At 33.0% G+C, this 27,260-nt stretch overlaps 1 protein-coding gene across 2 annotated transcripts; it reads left to right on the top strand.

The window, feature by feature from the left end:
* Positions 1-8,306: 8,306 nt before the first annotated feature.
* Positions 8,307-25,289, top strand: LOC117107031 (store-operated calcium entry regulator STIMATE-like). Of its 2 annotated transcripts, none has more exons than XM_033248551.1 (6): positions 8,307-8,377; positions 13,033-13,081; positions 16,259-16,366; positions 17,516-17,750; positions 18,803-18,889; positions 20,795-25,289. In XM_033248551.1, the coding sequence occupies exons 1-6, from the start codon at positions 8,341-8,343 to the stop codon at positions 21,008-21,010; spliced, it is 732 nt and encodes a 243-aa protein (XP_033104442.1). In that variant the 5' UTR covers positions 8,307-8,340; the 3' UTR covers positions 21,011-25,289. The 2 variants fall into 2 exon arrangements, with proteins under 2 accessions (XP_033104442.1, XP_033104441.1); XM_033248550.1 differs by lacking the exon at positions 8,307-8,377 and adding an exon at positions 8,384-8,842.
* Positions 25,290-27,260: the final 1,971 nt, after the last annotated feature.

Raw genomic sequence — 27,260 nt, 5'->3', positions numbered from 1 at the left:
ACAATTTAGTGTAAATCTTCTCACACGATTCAACAACCAAATCGTTCTCAAAATGGCACCTAAATATGGCAATGCGCATGCCCGGACGACTACACTTGTTGTTAGGTAAGAGTTATCAATCATGAGAGGTATTTAAATATTCAACTCTCGAAATTCTTATTAACTTTACATTAAACAATTATTTGTTTCAAAATAAATATACGATGTTAATATTGATAATTCATACTTTAGTATCTATTGTAATTATCTAACTTGGAATGATATACTGTTTTAAATTATTTGAATAAAGGCAACCTAGTCAATAATGAAACTTACTTATTTACATATAAGTGGGAGGGCTGAGATAATGTTCCCAAGAAGAGAATATGCCTCGTATCGGTGTATGATTCGTCGAGACTACTCTAAATTGACTCGAGACAACCGGAACAGATCTGCGTATGAAAAAAAAAAAAGATGAGCGATAACCAGTACATGCGGTCCTATGTTGACAATGGTTCTGAAACACTCCCAGCGTTTGTCTGTTGTTTATTACCAATATTATGGACTGGCAAAGAGCGGTATGGATATCGTATCACTGCAAATTGATTGTTGACGACTATATAGAGGCAGTCACCAAAACATTTAAACCTTAAAATGAAGCATATGTGGGCCAACCGGCGCGTAAAGGAGAAAAGAGGTTCAGATCCTGTATCTATAGGCTATCATAAATATAGCTAATGGTTCCTTTTAAATCAGACAGGCATGTTCCAAGATCGATCTCATTTTTTATGTTGTAGGCCTACAATAAATCACCCGCTACCACTATACAGTCAAGTTAATTTATTTTTATCCAGTAACATAAATCCGTAATTAACTCCAAATTGACGAACTATATTATCCTTCCTCATTCATCCATATCTCCGCTTGTTACGGTTACATTTACAATATTACATTATGCATGTTGTATGTTACACGATATTTCCGCGTGAAAGAAATTATAAAAATATGCACATTTTTTCCGGTGAGTGATTGGTAGCATCCTTTTGAATTTACCTAATGACTATTGAATATAAATTTTGTTTTTTGTTTGTGTGTCTGTGTTTGTGTTATTTTATATTATCTTTTGTGTGTGTGTGTGTGTCTGTGTGTTTTGTTTTTGTTTGTTTGTTTTTTGGGGTTTTTTTTTTTGCAGTTATTTAAGAGTTAACATACTTTGTATGTTTAATATTAGTCCGCCTCATTAGTCGATACCTTTCTAATTATGGGATATGAAGTCAATTTATAGCCTGCAAACGAATCACGTGATCACGCGGTAGTATAATACGCTGATTCACTGTTTTCACAATTATACTATTCGGTTTGCTTGCTAACAAAACATAAATAAATTGTTTTGTTACTATTATTACTTTAATAATATTTTATGATTAGGGTATTACATTGGTATTCATTTTAAATATAAACTCGTGAACCGAGAACAACACAGTACTGATGCATTAAGGTAGAGATCGATTCTATTAAAGTTTATTGTTATTGTTACATTTTTTAATAAATAAAGTGCACTGCTCGGTCACTGAATTTAAAATGTATAGTTAAGTAGTATTGTTTTATATGAGGCAGACCCACGATGATTATTGCTAGTGATATTATTACCATATCAACATTATCATCGTTAAAATCATTCTTATATTATCATTTAATCAATATCATTATCATAGGCCTATATGAACATCATTATCATTGGTGATCGTTATTATTATCATTATCTTTTTTCATTAATAATATAATCGCACATCATAATTATAATTATTATTAGTATTAGCAGTATTTTCTAATTTATGGAATAAAGTCTGAATTTTAATTAATATTTTACTAATATTCCATTAGTATATATTTAATTGTTAAGTTATTAATAACATTATTATAAGTATATTATTAGATTATCAACAGGCGATTATGACTCACTCCTTTAGTTATAATACAGATTAATGATGAAGTGATATAATTATAAGACAACACTGTAATGATAATAGTAATAATAATAATAAAATAATAAATGTATTGATAATAGAAATTACAATAATAATAATGGTAATAATTAATATTAATAGGCCTCTAATAATAATAATAATAATAATAATAATAATAATAATAATAATAATAATAATAATAATAATAATAATAATAATGATAACAACGCCCACTCTGTTCGTAAGGTATTGATGTTTGCTTCTGATATGAAGTTATTATCAAAATACAACAACTGTTATCAGACGTGTCAACTTATGTATCAATTCTAAGCTTCCGATCTTCAATTGTTTTCAAGTGTTATAAAATGTCTAACAAATATTGTGAATTTTAGAAATGTTCGTACTTTATTTTTACTGAAAAACCGAAAGGTCCACTGATTAATCTTAGATAAGATGTTTTAGGTTTACAAGGTTGGCTTGGAAATGATAATGTAGCCTGTAATGTAAGTAATAAATTAAGTTTAAAATTTTCTAATACTAACATTATTGACTTATTTTGCAAAATTGGTCTATACTATTGTTTAAAGAAGCGTTTGCTATACGTAGGCTACACCCATTGCTTAACAATGGGCTTAAAGCTTCAAAGAAGCTTTCTTTGTTTTTGTAGGTAGCTTTGATCAGTAGGAATACTTTGATCTTTAGTTTATTCATAGCTATGTCACCTACTAGGGGTAATGTTGCGATTGGTCAAACACTTCTGGTACTTGTACATGTAAGTTAGCAAATATGGATAATTTTCATTCCTGATGGTGACATAATTAATGTCGAAATATTTAATCCCGACACGATGGCGTGCATTTCGATACATGGAGTATATAGCCTATTATACTATCTTATTTCTACTGAGTGCGTTAATAATTAATAATAGTAGATTTGTTGACTTTTATCACAAGCTTTTATTTAATTCATTACAAATTACTGTTGCACCTCACTCACATATACTGGCAAAATATTTAACGATCTTTAAACATGGCGTTAAGACTCGAACGTAATGCAATGCCAGAATTATAATCTAATCATAGGTGGTTAAGAAAGTCTTTTATAGGCCTTGGTGGTTAGATTTCATATGACTATTAGATATTTTAGATCAATAAAATAAGGGCTAAAGGGCTGCCCTAAGATTAATTCATTCTGCTGTGTACCGATATATCGCATTGGATTGCTTGGAAATAAATTAACACGGGCTTGCTACAACGCTGATGGAAGATAAGTCTAATGCGCGTGTGCAGTTGTTGAGTTCTGTAGTTGAGTAATCGCACTGTAACACTCATCTCTGAATCAGTGCGTCAGTAGCAGACGATAACTTATGATGATTCGTTCCTGGTCGACACAGGCATTATTTCTCCTTTTTAATTTAATTTTTAACCCAAGAGCACACTCATAGGATTTAATTTAGCATTTTTTTATGAGGCTTCTAACTTCACTACCAAGTTTTACATCAAAACGATAGTTATTAATAATATCAATGGTCAAAATGTTAATGATAATCGCACCATATCCGCAAAATGAGCTCATGGTGCTGTAGGCCTATTAATTGAAAAGAAAACAGTAGATAGATATCGAAGACTATCCAAAGAGACTTTAGACTCTTCTGACGTGTCACAAGTTTAGCGGGATTAACACTGATAATTATTTTGTAGGCCATTGGAAGGTCATTATAAATCTAGTCTATACAAAATGCTTTAAAATGTCACCATTTGTGGCTAAACTTTATTTTACTGGAAAAGTAGGATTTGCTTATTTGACTCCAGCTGGTTCTAATTACAATTCTAAGCAATTCTAGCCTATTTGATAATGCAAGTGGAACTGGAGCCAGTATGTTGTATATCTACCAGTTAAATGGGATTGGTCATTGGGGTACCCTGCGATGATGATAATTTTTTAAATAATATCATTTAGCTTTGGTTATTGTAGATTATTCATACAGAATTTCTTTCTGTGAACAGAGTACGGATGGGCGTTGGCTGGTTTGGGGTGGGGGTAGGTGAAAAACGGCTTGGGGTGGGTGCGAACGTTGAGAAAGCGAAACTGAATCCCTATTCCATTAAAATTTATTTAATTGTGATGGTATTTTAACCCACTCAGTGGAACTAATTTGCCGCCATAATTTTCCGCTTCGAATTAAAAGAAGAATGAATTTAAATTATAAATCAATCACAACATTATGTTTTGTTTACTCATTAGTCTTAATTTCTATAAATTTTAGGCCTCCTCTGATCCCTCAATTTTACCAATTTGATTTTCTCATAATTATTCAATTGTAATTGTTATCTGTAATGCCACGTGGCATTGCGTGATGACAAAAGGTGTACGTTGGATGTATTTTGGACGTATCTCTCAGTGCCCGATTTATGGAGTGCCACGAACTAGGCTTTAATAATTTCAATGAATGCATCTTATGTTAAATGTGTAGACATCAAAAGAGAAATAGCAACTGTAAAGCTGTAATAAATGCATTAATCAATGTCATATATCTATTTTCACTACATGTCAGCATGGTAGTAGGCCTACCGTTTATAAATCCGTTTAAATTACATTTGCTGCGAGCACCGCAAACACATTGTAAACAAATAGATGATTAATAAAAATAACAGTATCATTATCTTTATCGATATCATTATTGTTATCGTAATACTTGGCCGTGTTAGTCAAATTAATAAGTAGACATGGGCCTACTGTGTAAAACTAACTTTAGATATACAATTTACCTTTATTCTTATGGCTATCGTTATTGTTCTTCTTATGTCATTTATATAATGCTATATGATGTGAAGTTTGAACTTTAAATGAGAGGAATCTGCTAGTGTAAACACATTTTCCCAGCTAGGATTCGAAACCCCCACCCCCGGTACATTCTGTTGGCTATGCAGACGCTTTAACCAACTTGGCCCTGCGGCTTCTTTGGGAGTTCAAATTCGATTATTGCAACTCATTCACACTATTTGGTGCATCGTAGTTGAACAACACTAGTTCTTATCGCACGTCAAATAACTGAGATCAATATGATATGCCCTCTTCTTTAGCACTTTGACGGCAAGACGGGATCTCCAAAAGCCTATGCTCTTTATAATTATTATATTGCTCTATTATATAAATCATGATAAAATGTAGAGATAAACTCTAAACCGTCTTGCGGTGGTGCACATCTAAATTATGGTTAGTGGTGCGGCCTGTAGTTACATAGTAAGATTGTTAAAATTGGGGGATCAGAGTACAAAAATTAATAGAAAATGTAACACAGTGGTAAAAATCATAATTTATTTTTTACACTTTATAAAAATACATTCCATAAGAATATAATATAAAATATAAGTATGCTTATTGTAAGACAAGGTATACTATATTATATTGGGTCAGTGCTTTTTTTGTTACATGCTATACTGGCTTCGAGGTTGAACTCGTTTGTTTCGAAGTAGGCTCCAGAGGATACACTTCCCCTGATAATATTAAACGTTTAAAGAAAATCCACAAATTGTGCAATAATTCAATTTTATTTAAAAAACTTCGAGACGATATCTCCAAAATTGCAATTGTTTCCTCATTTACTATATACTATGCCAAAGATCAACCCTCTTGGGTTAATCCACCTCTTTTTGAACTGACAATTTAATTGAATGCAGTCTCCCTTAATTTGATGATAGGCCTTTCTCTATTTTTATACTTTTATATATTGGTATATTTTGTGTCTTAATGTTTTTGTTTGTCAAATCATTTAGCCTTGCGTGCTCCCAGTTTTGGGACACTGTTCTGGGCTCTTTATTTGTTTCCTGTATTGTTTGTTTTTATGCAATAATGTGATTTTATATATATTCTTATTTTTTCTCAAACTTTCCATGCCAAAGTATACATAATCTAATAGGAGTACAGGTTGCCGTATTTAAGAAGGGCGTATCTACAAATTGCTGTACGTTGGTCAACACGGGCATTAATGTTGTGACGTTAACACTATTATAAGATTAATTAGTATTAATAATTTTTAACCACTGAGTAAATATTTCGTTGAGAATAGTTCGGTGGAGCATAATTTAAGAGGGGAGCTCTGTGCGAAGTAAGAGGACCCAAAGGGAGCGACGGATACTTTTGGAACCCCTTGTGATAAGAGTTATCCGCTTGTAATTGAGCTTATTTTTATGTTGGATTTAAGACATTTACCGTATTCTGTGTCCATTTTCAGTATTTATGTCATTGTCAGATTTTGTAATGAGATAGTAAGCAAAACCTAAGTATTAACAAACAAGTATTTGTTCAGCTAATTAATTATTTTTGCTGATTATGAAACATGCTATAGCATTTTAGACTGTACCGCCATTGTATCCCGGACTATAATTACTTTCAATCTCCCAGTTTTTACAATTTTAAATTATCATAATTTAGCCTGACGTATTCACCCCGTTAATCCATAATTGTTTTAGAATATTTTGTACAGCATATCAAAAGATATTACCTGAACGTAATTCGTTATGAACTCCTTTCTTCCATTTTTTGTATTGCCATCGGGACTTTTGGCCCCTGAACCGAGGCGCGAGTGGGAGTAATTTTGTGAGGGTTACCGGTACTTTGTTTGTAATGGCCCCATATGGGACTCGGTTATACATCAACGTAGGCCTACAGAAAAACCACTCTAATTAGTTTTCCAGAGCTGGACTGCCACCTGCCATCTTAAACTTTATGCTCTTAGTAATAATACAGGTAGCATAATAATAATAATACTAATAATACTAATACTAATAATAATACTAATATTAATAATAATACTAATGCTAATAATAATAATAATAATAATAACAATAACAACAATAATAATAATAATAATAATAATAATAATAATAATAATAATAATAATAATAATAATAATAATAATAATAATAATAATAATAATGTATGGACACGATAAGAAGAAGTTTAATTTTGTTGCCATAATTATGTTACATTTTAAAGGCAATATGACATGTATTTTTACTTTATTGAATAAAAAAAAACAATGGCAATTAATTTAGCCCATGTGTGTCGTATCTAGAGTTTGAAATTCTTAAAATTAATTTCAAAAGTGTACATGTGTTGATTGCTTTTAGGTATTCTTTTCTTTTATTTTTCCTTTCTCTTTCTTTGTTCCATGTGTGACATAAAATTATATAGTAAATTGTGCAAGCAAACGTAAAATAGACCTAATTCTAAAAAGGATATAAAACAAAAGTAGTTAGTTTTGTGTTTGGAAAATACTTTGGGTAAATTTGGGGAATCATGTTGAAAATTTGGCCTCACTTATCTTCTGAAGTTCAACCATGAATGACTCGCGCCCTCTATTGATATACACTCAAATCATAGAGCTATTGTTCTTATTAAATTTATGTACGCATCTTAAATATTTTCGTTATTTACTTGCTCACTTGGACTATATTGTGAGGGGAGGGCTCGCCCACGAAGGGGCGGATCCATCCAGAATTTTTGATGAGCACCCATATTTCATATGCCTAGTTGCAATCAGTATATGCGTGGAGATATCAATCTCCATGGTATATGCTGTTACGAAACATTGTAACATTTAGCATTTTATGCCAATGTGTATCTTTTTCTTTAAAAACACTTAAAAGACGCCAGTGGCAAAACGGGGGCCAGAGGCGGCGCCAGAAATTTGCCTACAAGTGGTTCGACATGTCGACGGGGGTCACGACGGGGGTCCGAGCCAAGGGGATAGTAAAGCCTCGGTTGACGAGGGAAAATTCCCCTCAACGCTGGCGCCACTACTGTCGGGCCCCAGTTTTCCTTCCTAAATCCCCCCCCCCCCCAACTCCTCAACTCTTTCCTCAAGTCTTACAATATTAAATCATTTAAGATAAAAAGTAGTCACATTGTTAAATAACAATCAATAAAACCCATGGGTATACATAATAAATATACAGTATTTTAAGTATAGAAACATCACAAAAATAGAAACCATTACAAAATTTAAAACTAACTTTCAAGATGAAGAGAGAAAACTCTTTGGATGGGTAAAACTTTTCGACGTACATTTACCAAGAAATGTCTAAGGGGAAAATAAGCTTATTACAATTTGTTTAGATCTTCTGTCTTTTTCTATTTTTACTTAATACACACAGGCCTAATTAAATTACATTTATAAGACGATTACACAGTGGCGATAAAGATAATAATCAAATTTGAATTATTTGACTGTTTCATTAATTGGAGTAAATCATAAATTCGCTTCAGGCAATTGGAAAAACAGGGACGAAACACATTTTGCCTGACCTTCGAAAGAAGTTAAGTAGGCCAATGTTGAGTAGATGGCGCTATTTCATTAAAAGGAAATGACGGTGGTGTGTGACACGCATGAATGCTACGCTCTGTTCTTGTTGTATATTGCATTTTAAGTAAGTTCAGGAAATAAGTGGGCAATGGAGTTTAAAAAGTTTTTTCAATAGTTACCATGTATCTACAAGAGAATAATGTGCGATCAGCTTGAAAAAGATACATTTATTTCATTTCTGTATATAAAGCTACCTATAACAACTGAATTCCTAGGCTAGGCTTGTCGGTTTAAAAAGGCCTACCTAGGCCTACACGGTCATCTGCACTGTCTGTACTCGTCTCCAGGCAGAAGAGCACGTTTTTGCCGGTAGACAACAGTGTTATTACCATGATCACTGTTGACCAGGCTAGGACTAGCGTTGGATATTTGACTATAAATTCTACCACAAAACTATCCAGTCAACCATTTAGTATACAAATGCCGGGTGCTGAGGACGGTAACATAGGTGAAGGATGTGAACTGACGGGACGTTTCAGCTGGTTTGTCCAGTTTGTATTAGCAATGGTTGCATTTTTTACTTTAATGAGTAAGTATGATCCTACCTAGCTTGTCTAGGCCTCTAGGGGCTTAGGCTAGGCCTAGTTAGTAGTACATTGTCATTTATCATTATAGGGCCTAGCCTTGCCTATTTTTTGTTTTGTTTTGTTATGATTATGTCTTGTAATGTTCCCATTTTCTGTGACATTATCATGTTTTACATTGCAGCTTGCATTTACTGTTTTGCTTGTTTTTTTTTAAATATATTATTATAACTTCCTATAAAATATTAAATAATACAAGCAAGGTCAGGGACTGGCCTGTTGCCCCATCATATACAGATGGCGTGGGACTGATCCTTTGTTGCCAAATACTTTATAAAAGATATTTTACATTATTAATGCGGGGACTTAGCCGGGGATGTAATATACGAAACAGTTACGTGCTAGACATGAAAACAATTGAAGGTCTAGCCTACTGTATGTCTGAATCGGAGAATCTTATGAGAGCTAGGCCAAGATAAGCTTGCTTGATGGAAGCACTGCGCATGTGTTACACTAGGCAGATTGCCATGTTTGTTCGGAAAAGTGCGAAAAAAAAAAGGAGGAGTGTATTGATTGATCATAGCAAAAGAATATTGATTGATATATGTAATTGAGGGATATTCAGTATTAAAACAGAAATTAAAAAAGAAAATTCATACAGTTAATTTAAAAACAGATTGCCCTGCCTTGCCTAATTGCCTCACTGGTGTATTATTTTATGCAAACTTACTGCAGTCCTCATTGTGTTGTGGAAGTTTAAATTTTACTATGTAATTTATACCTTGATCATTTGTACAAAATAGGCTACTGTATAAAAATTGAAACCATGATGGTACTGTAGGCCTAGAGTACCGATAGCCAATTTTAATTACCAAAACACAAAGCAATAGACCGAATCAGCGCCTCCAGCTATTACTGGTCATGTGACATATAGTGGGTACTAAATGTAAACATCCACACCGTAAACCACAGTGCAGTGCATTGAACACAGTATATTGAAAGAGTTATGATGTTTTTTGACAGCAACCTAAAGTAAAGTAAGGCAGTAGGCCTACTGTATGGCAGTAGGCCTCACATTCAGTAAAAATTCCTCTCTCAATTGTTTGTGATAAATCATGTTTAGTGCCTCTTTTATTTGCTTTCAATGTGTCTACTTCGTAAAAGTGAGAAATTAGTAGCTGTTTTCCATCGACCATCTTGGCTTTTGCATGTCGGAGTAAACAATTTTTTTTTTTAAAAGCCCTTATTCTTCTTTTGTCAAAAAATTAAGACGAGAAACTACTTTTTTTTTTTACTTGGCCTAATGGTAGTTGTTTTAGCTCATCAAGATGGTACAATATCTTTGAAGATCTATTTACCCTCTATGCGAGCTTTATGAAAGTCTATTATTGATTTACGGTAGTTTGCATTGCATACAAGTTTTATAGTTAGTTTTCAAATTTGATCAAGAACATACTGTACATTTCCTAACCACAATTCATAAAATACTGTTTTCATATCCTTGGTATAGATACTGTCGATAATAGCAATCAATTTTAATTGTTTTTATGTGGGATTTTCAGTAGTTTACAGAGTACTTTTCAATCAACTGAAGCCAATATTCCTTCAATTGAAATTCAATGAAATATTCAGCGATTAGGTGTTTGAATAGAATATTATTATGACTATTATTGATTGAGGTAATAATAAGCTTTTTTGTGTCTATTTCCTCATATTCTTCCTATTGCAGATTGCAAATGTATACAGTAGGTTTGTGCATTATTATGTTGTTCTTTTATTAAAGTTTGGCAAGGTATTAATTACTGTACTAATGCAAGCTTCTCATGCATTATGTAGGTATCTCATGCATTATGTAGGTATCTCATGCATTATACATACATTATTGAATGTTATTCCAATTATTTAACATATTGTTAATGTTGAAATTACATGCTCAGCAAATGCATTATGAGGTGCATAGTACTATAAATTCTGTCACACAAAGTAAATTTGGATTGCTGTTGGGAATTAAGTAGAAGTGGGACATTCCATTCAGTCTCAGTTTTTTGGCCTGTAGTATTTTCACCAATAGGAGAATTGATGAAGTCTAAGCCAATGAAAATATTCAATGTTCAGTTGATCGTCCCTGATTTAGCATGCTTTTTTAGGCCTCAGATGTTTGTTTCTAAATTTTCAATTTTTATTTTTGGTGTAATAAAATGTATTCTGTTAATAATTAGAACATTGTACTTTGATATCAACGATCATTTTCATTGTACTCTTTTAATACACAGTATCAGGAGTGAAAAAAGTTGCACTCACATTGCTTAAACATTTACTTGAAGAAGCACATAAAACTCAAGCTTTATTTAACATAAATTGCCTCTGTTTTAAGCTAAAAAATGGTTTTGAAAATACAGTATTTTAATATTAATTATTTGGTACTTCATGTAACATACATTGGGAGAATGTTTTCTGGATATAAATTAATTATCAGTAAAAAGGCACACATTCTCTAATGACAGATACTGTACAGTAATCAAGCGTTTTGTAATAAAAGGTATGTACAGTGTAAATCAGTGAAAATGACCACAGCATTTTTTGGGGTTTTTTTTTTTTTAGCATTTCTCAGATTTAACCATTTAATGGATATAATAATTGCATACATTAATTTGTTTTTGTTTTAATTTTTTCATTATTAATTTTTTTTTTCTAAATGCATTATTACACATTTGTACTTGTTTAAATCAAGTCTAAGATTTGATTTTATTATACGCATTGGTGTAATCAGTATACAGTATGTATACAGAATCATGAGTCATTGGGAACTAAGTGACTGTGAACATTAATTAATAAATCAGTCAGTTGATATTGCCAAATCTTATTGGATTACAACCTCTCCACAGACCTCAGCAGCTGATGTCTTCATTTTTGCAGACACAGATGAATCAATGAATGATAATGTTCAAGCCCGAAGGCATGATTTAAAAAGGGAGTTCTAATTTGAGTCTGCTCTCACCTCTGCCCTACAATGGTTGGATTAAATTTTAAAGTAAACATAGCACTTGAGATGTCTGGAAATGGCAATAAAAAGGACAAATTTCAAATATTTAGAGTTCCATGCAAATTGTACTTTTAGTAATAATTTAAAAGATCATTTCTTAAAAAGGGGAGTTCCTTCTAACCCCTCAAACTTCCCTGGCTACGGGCTTGAAGTTAATTAATGTAAAGTTTGGGCTGAGAGGGATACAGAGGTTCCATGTTGGAAAAAACCCCTTCTATAGGGATGTAGTTATGGTGGGCGGGGCCTCCAAGCCTTAAATTGTTCCACCTAATTTCATGGTCCTCTACCCACCTTTATTAACCCTCTTGCCCATCCTTAAAATTTACCCTCATTAATTAGAGTTTACCAGTGTTATCACCCACCCACCCTTAAAATGTCTATCACCCATCCTAAGTTTCCTACAGCTATCACGGTATCAGTACGACCCTGCTTCTGAATGATCTGTTTTGTGAACACATCTGATTGTATTTTGTATACATGTGAGGATATCCATTATCGCAGAGAAATTTGAATACATAGTAAAAACATGCAAACATAAATTTGATCAATTTCAAGAATACAAGTTGTGGGTGTACGTGCAGAAGACCATGACAATTTCTGGTCTCACGATTCACAGGAGACTGGAGGCCACTTTGATTTTGTTTCATCACTTACAAGTTACAAAATATCCATTTAGACAATAAGAAGTTGTAAGATTCTGAAAATAAACGTTTTGCTTACGATTAATTATAGAAGTGACTATAAAAAATACATTGGCATTCTTGTACTAATTTATCTTTGAATAATGCTTTGTTTTGTTTTCCCTTTATTTCAATACAGTCAATATAAGAAATAAGTCTCCACCAAACATGAAACACATTATCATACCTTGAGGAAGCTGTTACTTTAACCCCGATTCTTGGCAGACATTACTGTGCATTTCCGCAGCTGCCCGGAAAAGCAATTCTACTTTCTTTGATTTTAATGTAATCCATTACTACCAGTATAGATACGTTAAAGAAAGATATTTGTATTTTTCTATATGTCCCAGTGTTTAGTCTAGTCTCTGATTGGGATCTTCTGCCACTCTCTCCATGGACAAAATGATGGCTCTTTTACTGTGCGATAAATAAAATTAATTAATCTTTCATTCTCATTTTTTTTTCGTTGCAGTAAAGAGACTGCGTGAACCAGTGGATGAACGACGACCATGGAAAATATGGTTTGTAATAGAATTTTATTTATTTACAGAATATTAATCAAAAACAAGGGGCGGATCCAGAGATGTCCAAAAGGGGGGGGGGGCGAAATTTGGGCCGGGGGGGGGAAATTTGGGCCGATAGAGACAACACTGAAATACGAGCTCCGGGGGAATTCCCCCGCGAATTTCTGTGTTTTAGACGCCCGAAAATAATATTTGAGGCGTTCTGGGCTATCGTTTTTTCTTTTTCTTTCTTTTTTCTTATTTTTTACCCCCCTTCCGGGCCCCCCTCCTAAATCCACCCCTAAAAAATATGTTATCAATGGGGGATCCAGGGGGACACTTAGGGATATTATTCTATGTAATGTAGTTTAATTTTATTATGTTTTTAATTATTTCAAATGACTTTTGACATTCAAGGCTATCAGTAGTACTTCATAGTGGAGCAATTAAAGATACCTAAAAAGTGAATTATAATGAGAATTAATGTAATTTACTGCCTACTCTCCTGTATTATATTTTCACTTTCCTTTAAGTGTGTTTTTTTTCACTTGAAAATGGTTCACATTTATTCTTTTATGTTGTTCCGGAAGAGCGCATGATTGCAATGCGCTGTACAGTTGTAAAGCCATTTAGACTGGAAACTCAGTAGTCAAGTGACCTTATAATTTATGATGTTTCACCTTTGCATTAGTGGCATCCCAATAAAAATTCCAATAGTTCCGTTGTAAAGTAAAGGTTAATTTTGTCACACATCAATTAACTAACTTTGCTGACAACAATATCTCCCATTAGTTAATTCATGATAAGTCTACTAATTGTTAAATGTGGGAAAAACCTTCAGAAGCTACAGTAACATAAGCGTTGAATTATTTCGATAAAACTTATCAACCTTTATATAAGACACTTAGATAGATCTTGAAATAATTCACTTTTTGCTGATTTCAACAGATATACTAGTACAGGAATTTAAGGGTACCTGCATATTCAAGTGGGTATTATTAATGAATCTGTTAATTGGGAAGGAAATTATTATTGTCTTGTATTGTAATTAAAACAATGAAATCTAAAGTTACATTTAGGCAATTGCGATGATTTTCATTTTTATGGTGAAACACCAATGAACAAATACTGTAATAAGAACACATCAGTAAAACTTTGCCTTAGCTTCCATAGTTTCCCTGTGTATAAGTCCAACTAGGGTATAAACCTACCCCCTACCCCCAATCCCTACCCTCTATTTTATGCGTCATGTAACTAGCCTTTCCTCAGGAACAAGCCCAGGGTACAATTAATATTATTTAGATGAGTAGCTTACTTACTATATTAACAGATGAAAAAAAAATCAAATAGGCCTATGCAATGTTGCTAAATTACCATATAATTGAAAATGAATTCCCTGGGTATATAACACTAAATTGGAACATTTTTTGAGGGTGGGCTTATTATCCAAGGAGTTACAGTAGTGGATTACTCAAAACAGCTAGAAAATATTAAGTTTTTTTTACTGTAAAATTCTGCAAAGTATTTTTACAGACATCTGAAATTCTATCATATCTTGGTTCTGCTTAAAATCTAGGAACTTAATTAAAATTCAAAGGCCAAAGAACAGATTATGTTAGTTATGTTTAAGAAAATCATTCAGCATATTTAATACAGAATCTGGTAATTAGTATTACAAATTTGATTTAAATTCATATTTAATTCATATTGATTGATGATATAATTGACTGGTATGCTTGTCAATGTGACTCACATGTTGTTGGATGAGAAATGAAAAAATATATTACCCATCTGGACAATGAATAAATAAAAGTAAATCTTGTATGAAGGTAATTGATAACAATACCAGTAATTCTTGTACCATTACCATAATACCAGTAATTTTTGTGATCATCTCTGAATTTGTTTTTGGTCTTGGACTGTAATAAGATTGTGGTAATTAAGCAAAATGATGTGTGATTGATATGGTGGTATTGTGTTTGTTGTTATCCCTGTCATCAGTGGCAGCTCTAGGATACACTGTCTGGGGGGCTAAGCTGTCCGATGGGGGGGCTTGAGCTTTTATGCCTGAGGAGGGAGAGGGTTAGGGTGGGAGTGTCACCCTTCCAAATGAGATTTTTTTTTTTTTTAAATAGGGAACTGGATGGCTACAAATGGCACTCTATGACTGTGAAAGACATGTTTTAACTTGGTGTAGGCCTATTATTTTTTTTTTGGTCCGACTTCCCGACTGCCTAAACAGGGAAATACTTTATGTTTGGAAAGTTGGACTTGCTGCTGATTGGTAGATATAATAATAATAATAATAATAATAATAATAATAATAATAATAATAATAACAATAATAATAATCCAAACAGGGAAAATACTTTATGTTTGGAAAGTTGGACTTGCTGCTGATTGGTAGATATAATAATAATAATAATAATAATAATAATAATAATAATAATAATAACAATAATAATAATAATATTACTAATAATAATAGTAACTTTATTGAAATATACACTTTAATATCAATGGCAAACACTATTAAGTGGTGTGTTCAAAATACAGCACTAAAAGAACACAGTAAATTTGTACATTAATACACAGTATAGTAAAAAATGTACAATACAAAAAATACAGTAAAATGACAATTTTTTAAATTTGAACATTAAAAAGAGCATTAAAAAAAATTTACTGATTATGGCAGAGAAGTAGGTAACTAAACAATAGCTGAGACTAAATGTGAATACAAATAATGTCATAAATTGAATTTGGTTTGGATATCAGTGATGGATCCAGAAGTGTGTGAGAAGGACACCCTAAAACGCTAATGTAACACCAGGACACCCTAAAACACTAATGTAACACATTCTCTCCCCCTACACACACTACCCTGGTAGTATTTAATAAATTACAAAGTGTGAAATGATTTAGACAAGAGATTAAAATGGCTAAAACCATGAAGCTTCTCCTGACCTTCTCAACGATAAGGAAACACCCACTTGGACCATAGTTCATCGATTGAAGCTTGTGGTCCCTCTCCCTATGGCAAAACAATTCTACCTTTACCTTTTTGCTAAACATGATATTGACCATACCAGTTTTTGATGTGAGTTCTATATTCAGCCAAGTAATTGTGAAATAGACGTAATGAAGTCTAGTGTTTAATGCTTTTTATTATGTAAACTTTGTTTTATTCTCTTGCAGGTTTTTCGACACATCTAAACAAGCCTTTGGCGCTGGTATGGTCCATCTTGCTAACATATTCCTTGCCGATTTTAAGTTCTTCAACATGGGAGGTGATCCCTGTACATTGTACGTATACAACTGTCAATTTGTAATAATTATAATTCATTCAATTAGAGCATTGATTGTCAGCAGTTTGGTGATCCTGGTATTTAGTAATGCATGTGAATGGCAGACTCATCATTATTCAAAATGCTTAATTGCCATCTCAGCTGCATCTGGCAACTTCATATGTCAACTACGTACCAAGCGTTGTGATGTTTATTGTCTCCAACCTTCTAATGCCATGTCCAGGCTGTCAAAATTTTATTTTACAAAAAAAAAAATTTTGTATGCCTAAATATGGTGATATCATGTTCATATGGGCTTTGTCATAGAAAATTTGATAATGTGGTCAGACCTTAAGAGGCCTTCCTCTACCTCTCCTACAATTTGTGCATCCTATTTTACATAATAGGCCTATTTAAATATGGACAAAAAAGAAACTATGCAAGTTAATTATGGTCAATGCTGAAACTGGTTTAATTTGGGTTGGGAATTACCTGTAATTATCTGTGATTTCTCCAGTGGTATTCATGCAAAATACACTTTACATGCATGTAATGTAATTAGTGGCCAATTTAATTGCAAGGCTGCGTAAGATCAATAAACCACAAATCCTTAGACTATTAAATGCATGTGAAATGCATACATGTAAAATGAGGTGGAGTAGGACAATTCCTGGGGCCAAAATTGCAGCATTTTTCCAGCCTGATGAATTTGTTGTTTCTTAAGGTTTTCTGTACACTCTAGTAGGCCTAGAGTACAGTAATTGTTAAAATTATGTTTTATTTTTTTCTGAATTGGTAAATTGTGTCCTTTATTATCTAATAATTTTCCTTAATTAAATTATTTAATATTATTTATTTGTATGTTTATTCATTTATTTTATTGTTAGATTACATTTTTATTCCTTTGTCATGTGTAATTCTGCTAGTGGTGGAGTTAATAATGTCAATAATATAGTGTCAACATCTGCCTCTTGTACTTTTAATCTTTTTAGTTTGTTACTACTTCACTCAGTAATTTGTACATCTGCCATTGTCCTTTATAGTGTCTGAAATACTAACACATGTCAAATGTAACACAAGTTTTTTAATGGAAGAGTTTACAGTATATTTAATCATTAATATATAAATCAAATTCATCATAAAAAAAAATTACTTTAATATTTTTCAGGTATTTGGTAAACTTTCTTCTGGATTCAAGCCTTGGTTTGATTTTTATATACATCCTGGTGAAGCTCTCGCAGTGCATAATTAAGTGGAGAGGCTATAAGACGTTACTTTCTGGAGAGTATGGGGATCCCCCTAAATTAGAGGCCTGGATTGGTCAGTGCGCCCTCTATCTGCTGATATTGCTAATTTCAAAGATTCTTATTATTCTTGTGATTCTTCTTGAAATCTGGGATAAGGTTGGTGAAGAGCTTCATTGTCTTGAATTTTATCTATAAAAAAATATCATCCTTTTGGTGCTTTTATACTACTTTTGGTAGCTACTATTTTATATATTACTGTTTTTTAATTTATTTCCTTTGTACAAGAAGATATAAGATATTAATCATTATTATTATTAATTGTTAATTAACTTTAGTATTATTGTTAAAATTGTTGGGTAGCCGTTGTGTGTGCGCTGAACCGTGGAGATCTCTAGGTCCCCGTTTCAATTCCCATCGCTGCTCACCTTGTGTTTCAGCTGGAGGGCTGAAATACAAGTTACAATAGCGCACCTTCTTTCGGATGAGACGTTTAAGCCGTTGGTCCTGCGCGCAGCATGGCCCATATGCATGTTAAAGTAGGCAGTACACCTTCTGAAAAGAATAGGGTATTGCCTCCTGGTGTACTGTCCTATTCACCACCAGAAGGACCCATTGTCTTCAAACTTAGTGAGCTATCCTTGGTGCGATTTACACCAAAATACCCCTATCTTATTATGATTATTGTTATTATATGTTTGTATGATTTGGTTGTGTGTTTATGTGATGTGTTTATAATGGTTGTTATTATTGTTATTATGTGGTTAATTCTGAGTTAAATTTATATTACCGTTAAAATATATTACAACAATAAACATAAATGAATGTCTGAAATAATATGTTTTGTTTTTGTTTCTTTTATTGTTTGGTTTTTGCTTGTATTGATTTCTTTTATTTTATATTATTTTTTTTCATTCATGATTTCAACTGCTTTTAATATATAATTTATTTTTTTTATAAATACTTAAGTTGTATACAGGTATTATCAACTCATGAACTCTAAAATATCTACTGTAATATAATTCCATCGATTTTAATATGGTAGGAGAGGAAACGTATTTGTTGAATTAATAGTAGTCATGATTATAATTTAATCTCTTATTAGTAAGCCATAATTATATTTTGATTTTGTTTATTGATATTTTCAACCATTATTAGAAAAGAAGCAAACATTTGTAAAATTAATGTTCTTGATTTTCACTTAATTTCAGATGCATAGTTTATTTAACCATAAATATTTACTCAGTGGAGGCATAAGAATCGTGCTGCATGTCCTCATTATTCCATTCATTGTTAATGTAAGTAACCTTTATTATTAGGGAGATTTCGATTTGTTCAATGACGCGATACTAGAATGGAATCACTAATTCATGACCGTCCTACTGGGCATCCTACGTTCTCTGCATACATAGATTTGGCCAAATTGCATCCTAGAATCCACGCGACGAGGAGAACTTAACGTTACACAGATGACTTTTAGTGAGGTCATTACGTTCTATGTCCTACTGTCGCCGTGAAATCGAAATCTCTCTTGATTATTGTTTCACTGCTGATGTAAGATTCAAACAAAACAACGATAGTAATATTTTGTATGTTTGTGTCATTTCCTCTGGAATCATTTCAAATTATGTTGTTGGCCTTTGGAAACATAAGCCAGGCCTGAAAACATAAAATGTTGGGCCTCTTAGCATGAAAATTGTTGTTTACATTGCCCCTTTCGCCAAACGTTATCTCTACCTAATATTATAGCCCAACAGTAGACTGAAACTGAAAAAAAAAATTCCTGAAAATGCCTTTGGAGACACACTTTTTAAAGCTCTGGCAAAGTAATAAAACGTGCAGCATTAAACGTCCCAAGTTGGAGTAAGTCACTTACTGAAGATATGTTTAAATCCAGGCTCCGGGGGAAATTTTTTTTTTTTTAATGTTGTAGAACTGGTTTTCTTTCTGACACAAAAAACACATTTTACGAAAAACTCAGAAGCGGTTAATGAAGAACAGATTTTTTAATATTTAAAAACTGGGTGGAATATGGAGTGTAACCACCCATTTTTCCGCCTTTTCCTCCAGTTTTTTAATATTCAAAAATCTGTATCTCATTAAAACTTCTGAGTTTTTCATCAGATATGCTTTTTGTGTCTCAGAAAAATCAGTTCTACAATATATCAAAACATTTTATTTTTTTCTTATAGAAATTTTTTTTTAAAAATATGTTGTAGAACTGTTTTTTTTTCTGACACAAAAAGCACATTTTACGAAAAACTCAGAAGCGGTTAATGAAGTACAGATTTTTGAATATTTAAAAACTGGGTGGAATAATGTGCTTCTTAACACATCTTATTTTATTTTGCCACGCTTAATAATCTTATGGCTACCTAATTTCAGGGAGATGATGATTAACAATAAAAATGATAATGATAATAATAATAATGATAATAACTTTATTTAGTAAAGCGCAAACAATATCCTTTTAAAATGTTCACAGGCGCTGTATAGTATTTAAAAATAGAAATTTACATGAAGTGAAGTCAGTACTCTATATAAAATATAAATTAAAAGTTAAATAGACATTAAAAAGCATCACAATAACAACTCAGTAATACAAATATTCAGAATTGGTGAGAGACATGTTAGTTTCCGGCGGATTTTTACTTGCTTGTGAGAGTGCGGATTTCTGGTTGAATTGAGACCTCTACAATATCCTCTACTCATGAACTTTTAGAATACTCATATAACAAGATCCATTGCTTAATTTTTTAAAAATTATTAATTAAGATAGGGGTCCCAAGTTAAAATAAGTCAATTCTGAGTGTTCTGCAGTAGCTGATTTAATAGAGGGGGCCTAGGGAGGGGCTTTCACAGATGGGTGTCTAAACCATCTCTGCCCCACTATGCTTGTGTCTGAGGTAAGAAAATTTATGATTATGGCACTTCTAGATAGCTGGAAATGGCACGTTCAGACTTAAATTTGAATATAATTTTCTTTTTTTCCACATTGTTTCTAGGATTTTGAAAAATTCAGGGAGATGGGTTGTTTTCCAGAAGATTCTTGCGGGAATGCGGGAGGCCCCGCACTCCCGATTTCAATTCCGAGAGACTCCCTCGAGTTGTAAGACAAGGGACCCCTAATTAAGATAAAGGATACAAGTCAATGGTTGCAGAATTTTAATATTTTTTTCTAATGATTTAATTTTGTTTCTCAGGGTATCATGTTTTGGATTGTTGATAACATTCTTATGAAGCACAAACGAAATAAAAAGAAGAAACGAGGACTACCAATGTACGATGTTGTTAAGTACCACAAGGGCAACAGCGATTCAGAATCAGACGTTCTATTGACCGATCGTGAAGACAATGATAGAGTATCAAGTAGTGACGAGAAAATAGTTAGCGAACAACTTCTGCACAGAAGCGTTTGACCACACACAAAACTGATGTAGGATTAGTTGACCATTATATTTCTTCCCTAGCTGTACTCATCCTAGTTGGTATACAATTTCTGTAAAATCAGATTTCGAAAAGTGTCTGCTTAAGTCCTGAATCTTGTTTTAATGTAGGTATGAAAGAAATTATATACGTTATCTAATATTTACAGAAATGGCTGTCTCTTGCAGGGTTAAGTTCGTAGAATGATGATTCATGTTGTCTCACCGAGGCTTGTGCACTGATTTCTGACACTCACGGGTTGATGTCAGTGCTTGGGGGTTCATGGTGTAGTCTCACCAAGGGTCATGCCTAGGTCTCTGACATTTACAGGCTAACGTTAATGCTCGGGGTTCATGTTGTAGTCTTTCCAAGGGTCAGGCTTAGGTCTCTGACACTCACAGGCTGATGTGAGTTCTTGCAGGTTCATGAAGTAGTCTCCCACAGGTGTAGTGTGTAGGCTCATGTAATAACTTTGGGCAGAAGTACATTACTAATTTTCAGAGTACATTCTTGCCATCTGGTATCGTATCGTAAATGTAAATGAGGCTACATCGCATCCTAGACAACCAAAGATGAAAAGATCAGCATGTTTATATTTTAATCATTTAGAGAAGAATGAATGTGAGCTTAAAATTATTTTTTAATGATACTAAAACAATGAGATTTTTCTAGTTTTTAAAAGTTCATTGATAATTATAACAGGATATAGGAAATATGAAATATATAGATTGCCAAAACCAGTGCAACAATCAATTGAAATATTATTTTGATATAACAAAGATTATTACGATATTTAGTTCTTATATTTGGATGCTTAATCAATTATAAATCACAATCAACAATTTTATATTATCACAGAACTTTAAGAATATTTTTCTGGTCATGGCACATCAGATATCTATGCGTCCTCCCAAACCTAGAGCATATTCTGAATTGTGCACCGACAGTAATAAAGGAACAACGATAGTCTTGCTCAGGGACACATGTAAAAAATAGACTTAAACATGCATAGTAAACCTTCTGCTTAAAACCCTTTGTTAAGAGTATGTTACTATAGAATTCTAGGTTGTAATTAAGCATTCGTACAATTTTATCAAGCAAACTGTGTGGGTTGAGTTGATTGCAGTGGCGTAACAGCCATGAGGTCTCACTGTCTCAAGCTAGTGTGACCAATGCACCAGGATAATCATCGGTATTTTCTATTTTGCCCAAATTCTGCCAAGCACCATTATTATGGAACATAAGATGCAAAATACATCAAAAGACACACTTAAAATGTCAAAGACTTCAAAGGGCCCCAGGGTAGGGCCTGTTAAAGCCTCAACCAGGGGCCCAGGTCTCTTGTTTATGCCACTTGGGGAGTTATGGATGATTTGCAATGAGCCCTGATTTGCATTGTCACTGTGCTAAGCAATACAGTAGTTGTTATAAAATTATGTTATATTTATTATTACTACTGGTATATAATACCATTTCTCTTTTATATACTGTAAGTTTAAATTAGTTATGTAATGCATGCTGCAGTTAGAGTTTATCATGATTTATAATTTAAGATATTAAATAATGTGACAACATTTGCAAACATTAACAGTAAGTGTGTAAGATATGTACACAGATGCAATTGATAATCTAATAGCAGTTAAATTTAGAAAGTAAATATCATAAATTAGAAATTTTGAATGGAAAAACAGGGATGTACGGAAATAACGTCCAGTGATAATGACATTTTCTTCTGTAATAAATAGGTTGTTGTGTCGTCGTGTGGGTTTGTCATATACAAGATTCAACCAACTCTCATCACATTTCACAGTTGTGTATGAACAATACTATTTATCATCAATTTGAATTGTGGACAGTGGTGCTAAAAATGTCTTTTTAGCAGATTTATTTGTTATGTATTTGTTTTCCCACCACTTAATTTATCATATTTTGTCACAAAGTGATATTATGTATTTGTGTGCAATTTTCAGTTGATATCAGTTTAGAATTTTAAACAATGCTATACTGGATAGCATATAATTAGATAATTTTACAGAAATGAGTATTTAAGACAAGAATTTTTTAGCCAACCCGCAGCCTGTCAATAATGATGATTTTGAATAAAAATAAAATTTAGTTTTTAACGAGTTAGCGCACCCGCTGCCACGAAAAAATGGAAATTTCAGAAAAAAAATTAAAGTTTTTCTTTATTTTTATTTAGGCTGCTGCCTTTAAACAAAGAAATGTATATACAGCAGGAACGGTTTAGTTGCAAGGCACTTTATTTGCACTGCTTCTCTCCACCCAGGAGTATAAGTGGGTACCAGGTTGGGTTAAATGCCAAAATGCACTGATGCAGCTGCTGCAACATTATGGAATATTCCCCTAAGGAGCTTGAGTTTGTGTTCCATAGATGTTTAATCCAACCACCGGGGTAATGAAAGTGTGAAGTGCATAGAGGTCTTAACAATATCTCTATCATTATTTTTATTATTATTAATAAAGCAATAAATTTATCAATTTGAAAGAAACACTTCATTTAAATATTTTCAATCCATAAACCAAATAAAACTATTCAAACATAAATAAAAGTGATCAAAGAATTTGATGGATTGTGCTATTAATAAAGTCATGGATATAAAAAATATAAATATTAGAAATTAATATAATATTTATTTTTTTAAATTAATTAATATTTTTTACCTCCATGATAAAATAAATGGTACTCCAAAGATTTCCAAAGTGTAATAACAGCACTTTATATGAATTAGCAGTTTTGTTACTAATAATTATGTTCCCAAAATGTGCAGATATTCAAATATTTAATAGGACTAATAATGGTTACAGGTTAGGTAAAACCAATGTATGCATATGTAAATTTAGCTTTTTAATCATGTTTTAATTATTTTAATTTGTGTACATTGTGTTATAATTTGTATTTAAATATTTCAATATAAAAATTGTAGTTTTTAAAAGATATGCTATTCTCCATCATTCTAAAGCTTTGTCCAAGTTATCAAATTTACTTTGACAAAAAATTGTTGTATGCCCATATATAGTCATGATGTGCTTATATATGTTCATGATGTGATGTCATCATGACCATATTTAGGCATATCAGGACTTAAACTACATAAAACTATGACAATGCTGATTTAGTAGAATTTACCAGCCAAAACAGATGAAATCTACAAAATTTATTGAAATAAAATTTAGTCAACTGTTCATATCAAGAAAAAACAAAATCTGATGAATGAATATTTTTATGATATTGCTAAGTCTTTCCAAATCTCTGTTTCTGCACCCAAGTTTTTTTTGCATTGATTGTAAGTTGAACATGCCTGAGTCAAATCCAAAATGCCATTGAAAAGTTATTCGACTTAGATAAAATTTGATTTACAGATTGTTAATTAATGGAAAACACAACAATTTTGGCATGTAAAATAAGTTCAACTTAGAAATTATTCAAGTTATCAAATGATTTTGAAAAAAAAAATTGATAAGAAATTATTCAAGTTATCAAATGATTTTAGATAAAAAAAATTGATAGAGTGGACAGATCTTTACAGTAAGAATTGTTTGATCAGATTTTTCTGATCAGACAAAACATATTTTATATGATTTAAACTTGGGAACTCACTGTGTCATACGACCGTCGGCCAACGAATCCAACATCGCTGATTGTCGGTGACTCTCTGAATGCATGTGCGTCCATAGAATTTCATATGCTGATGACCATTGGGCGTGATGTGTACCCGGCTGAAGATTGAGTATTTTGATATTTTACCATATTGTCTGACCAAGCTACTAGGTTTCATGTCCTTACTGCTGTCTCTTTCCAATTATCACAGACATAAAGTTTCTGTAAATGATGAAGCTTTGAAATATGTATTTTTTTAAACAAGAAGCAAATATAAAGGCCAAACTCTTGATCAGAATTAATTAAAAAGTATTGGTAAATGGCCAACATTAGTGGTATTGTACAGCAGGTAGGGAAAAAATATTTTCAAACAAAATTCAGGGTACATTGAATGATTGTGATAGAAGAACAGTATATTTGTCTCCTTATGGAATACTGTATAAAGGGATACTATTTTTAACCAGTCTAGCGCCATCTAGCACTGTTTAGTGATGATAGTACAGTATGATGAAATGGCAATCGTATAGGTAGCATTTTAAATGATTGTTGTCAAGATAAGAATCTGGTGATAAAATATAAAGCCTTAAGTGTTTACTATCTTATATATGATACAAGAATGTGAATAAAAGGTATTTTATTTTTTCAATGCATAATTCTGTGTTTTGTCATAAAGGTTGTTGTCTTTGTTTCTAGTCTTCATTCTGCCTGCCTACAAACTTGTGATTAAACTTCCATTCTTCAGTAAATTTTTAGCCCATGAACAGAGACGAGGGCACCAACATCCTAAGTCGAGTATACAACCCTATTGTTAAGTGACCGCCCCCATTCCCCTTTTGCCACTAAATTTTAAAATTTCAATGCATATCAGTGTTATGTATTTAAATAAGCACTACTCGATTCTGCGCCGTGAAATTGGATGCAACCGTTGATAAATATGACTTTGTATATACGGTATTGAATTAAACTTGCGTTGTTTTTAATGCTATACAATACATTACAAACAGCTTCCCAATACAGAAGATTCCTTTGCAACTTCAGTGCAGTACATACAGGCATTGTTTACAGCCTGTCAGTACAGTACAACTTATGTACAGTACAAGAATTCTTTACCAGGCGCAGATCCAGTAGGGGCCACGGGGGCATATGCCTAAGGGATGATTAGGGGGTAAAAAATAAGAAAAAGAAGTCTCAAAATGCCTCAGAGGGTATTTTTGGGCATCTAAAAAACAAAAATTTCGCTCTGGGTGATGTCTCGATTTTCCCCACTTTCGGCCCCCTTTCGGACATCTAGAGCCGTCCCTGTGCCCCCCCCCCCGTTTTGCCACTAGATTTTAAAATTTCAATGCATATATTAAAATTAGCGTTACCCTGAAAATGTTGTGCCCCACCCCCCTCCCCCGTTTTGAAATTGTAGGTCCGCCCCTGTTTACAGTTTCTCAGTACAGTATAACAAGTACAAAAAAACTTTTTTCTGGGGCGGATGTACAGTAGAAGGGGTGCAAACGGTGCGATCGCACTTCCCTAAATTGTATTAAGAAAAATAATTGTTTTGTATTGTTGAAATGTTATTTTTATCATTATGATGAACGTAGTACCGTTGAGATTTTTAAAGTATTAGAGTGTATGTACAGACAGCCCCTGTGGAGGACGACGAGAGTTGCTGGTACCGGGTTACCGGGTAGCACAGACACGAAGGGACCCTTAGGGGCGAAGAAAGTCATTGGTCGAGTTCCTAGTCCACATTTCAAGCGCCCTGAGCATCTTACATTAAATGGATATGTGGGCTATATAAAACTACACTATTATCATTATTATTATTATTATTATTATTATTATTATTATTATTATTATTATTATTATTATTATTATTATTATTATTATTATTATTATTATTATTATTAATTTCTGGGCACCTTGTGGTCCATATTCTCAGAATGTTTAGCTCCAACCATAGTGGGGCTGAGGTGGGGGTGTGACTGGTGTGACTCTTGCGCACCCCTCCCCTAACACAAAAATCCTGCATCCGCCCCTGTTATTTCCACTTGGTACCTAAATGAGAATAACAAAACAATGAAAATGAAACGATACAATTAATACATTTAACTATCATCATAGTCTCCAAGATATACTTTCTGGTGGGGTGGGGGAGCTAAGCTGTCCGACATGAAAGACTTATGCTCGTAGGCGCGAGGTGGGGGAAGGGTTTAAGAGGTGGTTTCCCTCCCAAATGAGATTTTGAGAACAGGAACCTCAGGATGGCCGGAAATGGCACCCTGTTACAAACTTGTTGGCTTGTCGTGGTTCTATTTTTCGTGCTTTGTCCCATGGGGGTGGGGGCTTGACTTTACCGATGGGGGCTTAATCCTCCCCCCCCCCCCGGCGCCGCCACTGCTTTCATGTCCAGCAAGCTGAAAAAATAATAAAAGGCGTATCTTAGATCCCTGACTAGTTTGACCATGTGCGATATTGGTGCTATATCAAAATGTGCCGTCAGATGTTTTAAAAAAATGAAAGGAACTCAGGTTCTACCAACTCTCTGGTTCTACTGAACGCTTGAATCGCCACAGAAAAAGAAAGTAAATTTGAAACACAACTAGAATAAATCGATGTCAGTCTTTGACTGT

Source organism: Anneissia japonica, unplaced genomic scaffold (assembly GCF_011630105.1).
Source record: "Anneissia japonica isolate Jap-2015-1 unplaced genomic scaffold, ASM1163010v1 scaffold9291_len582782_cov165, whole genome shotgun sequence".
In the NCBI taxonomy this organism is placed as follows: Eukaryota; Metazoa; Echinodermata; class Crinoidea; order Comatulida; family Comatulidae; genus Anneissia; species Anneissia japonica.
The sequence above is the reverse complement of the archived record's forward strand: the minus strand, read 5'-3'. Positions and strand labels throughout refer to the sequence as shown.

Bases quoted from the DNA above. Each gene is read 5' to 3' on its own strand.
- LOC117107031 (XM_033248550.1), top strand. From the start codon at position 8,644: ATGATCACTGTTGACCAGGCTAGGACTAGCGTTGGATATTTGACTATA. The intron at 17,751-18,802 runs GTTGGTGAAGAG...ACTTAATTTCAG, and splicing joins TTCTTGAAATCTGGGATAAG to ATGCATAGTTTATTTAACCA. The intron at 18,890-20,794 runs GTAAGTAACCTT...TTTGTTTCTCAG, and splicing joins TTATTCCATTCATTGTTAAT to GGTATCATGTTTTGGATTGT.